Source organism: Leucopleurus acutus (genome assembly GCF_964270905.1).
Source record: "Leucopleurus acutus genome assembly, chromosome: 16".
Taxonomy (NCBI): Eukaryota; Metazoa; Chordata; class Mammalia; order Artiodactyla; family Delphinidae; genus Leucopleurus; species Leucopleurus acutus.
Genome location: NC_139158.1, coordinates 83539814 through 83541515, shown reverse-complemented (window position 1 = coordinate 83541515; position 1702 = coordinate 83539814). Strand labels below are relative to the sequence as shown.

The window sequence follows — 1702 nt, the reverse complement described above, 5'->3', positions numbered from 1 at the left end:
CCTGAGCTCTAGGCTCTGAGTGTCTTAAGCGGCGCGCGCGCACGCGCGCAACTTTCCCCGGGAGCCGGCAGTCTCCGGAGTTGTCGCCCAATCCCAGCCTGGTTAGTATTCGCACATTGCAACAGTGTCGCTACCGCCGGGCGGCTCTGCTTTCTGAAAGTTGGCGCGAGCACCTCCGAACCACGTTTCGGGCACCCGCCAAGGCCAACTGGTTTGAGACTACTTACTCTAGGAGGGAAAAAAGCACGTAAAACAAAGTACTTACCCGTGCCTTCTGGGTGTGCAGCTCGAAACCTGGGGTGCTCCCGGAATTCAGTCGTGCATCCTGGACGCCAGCTCGGAGACCTCAGGCTGTGTCCAGAGGGGCGCGAGGAGCGCCCCGCCGCCCCTCCGGCCAACAGGCCTTTGGCCACCCGGGCGCCCGCCGGCGCCCCGGGGGAGATTCGCGGAGCTCTTCCTAGCTCGCCCTGCGCCCCCGCCTCCAGGGCTAGCTAGCTGAGCCCGCTCTCTTCCCGCCTTCCTTCTAACCTGCCTTTGCTTCTCCCTCCCTTCCTCCCGCCGCTCCTGCACCGACCCCAGACTCCCCAGTTTAGCGGTTGGTCACCAACCTGGGTCAAAGAAAACAAGGAGAATCTGGGGCGCGTCCTCCATTAGTGACGCCGGATGGGGATGGGTCCCCTTTTGGAAGGAGACTCCGGAGATGGGTCGCGGCGGGTGGGCTTCTTCGGCTTGCAGCGGCGGCGCCGCTGCTGCTTCTTTGGCTGCTCAGACTCCTCGGGGTCCCTCGGATCCTTGTCCTCGGGCTCGGGCTCCTCCCCTTGTCTGGGGCTCTCAGACTCCCGAGTGCTGGGCTGCGCGCGACTCGGGGAGGCGTCGGGGCTCTGCAACCTCAGGGCGTTGAGACGCTCCGTGAGAGACTGGTCGAAGGTGCGGCGCTTGGCCACCACGGGGCCGCGCTCGTCCTCGGGCTCGGTCTCGGGCTCAGTGGTGGGGGCGGTCTCAGGGTCGCTCTGGAAGTCGGTCTCCGACTCGATTTCAGACTCGGTCTCGGTCTCGGATTCGTAGTCGAACTCTTCCTCGTACTCCAGGCACTCGGGAAGGGAGAGCTCGAGGTCTGCCTCCTCGTGCTCGTGGTCGGATTCGGGGGGCTCGGGGAATACCTGGGCGGCGGAGCGGTGGTGGGCGTTAAGGAAGCTCCGGCGCTGGGCAGCCGCGCGCTGCTGGGCGCGGGCGCTGGAGGTGGCGAGGGCGCGAAGGAGAGCAATGGAGCAGGAGAGCCAGAGGAGTGCGGTGGCTGCCCGGCGGCCTAGGGGTGGGCACAGATCGTTGTAACTGTGGCGAGCTCGGCGCCCTTGCTGAGCTCGGGATCTGCGATCCATCCTCACACACACTCGGCGAATCCGACCCACCCTCTGGCTCTGCAGAGAGCAGCTCCGAAGAGCATCGGCTGCTAGAGCCGGAAAAGGTGCTCCTCGCGAGGTTAAGAAGCTGGGTCCGGAGGTCCCAGCCCCACCTCGGCGCGAGGAGAAAAAGGAAGCACCTACCTTCTTGACCACTCAACTTTCTAAAGCTCCGCGCCTCTATTTGCCTCTCTGGGCAAAAAGAAGGGATGGGAAAAGGGGAGAAAAAGTCTATCTCCTCCCAGGCTCCTCTCTCTAAGTCTTAGACTCTGCAGCCTAAGACTCGGGGAGAGGTGCCTCCG

The 1702-nt window shown here is 64.3% G+C and overlaps 1 protein-coding gene across 1 annotated transcript; it reads right to left on the bottom strand.

The window, feature by feature from the left end:
- Window positions 1–650: 650 nt before the first annotated feature.
- Window positions 651–1494, bottom strand: LOC309973224 (neuroendocrine secretory protein 55; the record flags this gene model as incomplete). The annotated part of the gene is made up of 1 exon (XM_082857274.1): window positions 651–1494. Exon 1 carries the CDS (start codon window positions 1377–1379, stop codon window positions 651–653), a length of 729 nt encoding a protein of 242 aa, XP_082713400.1. The 5' UTR covers window positions 1380–1494.
- Between the last annotated feature and the right edge of the window lie 208 nt (window positions 1495–1702).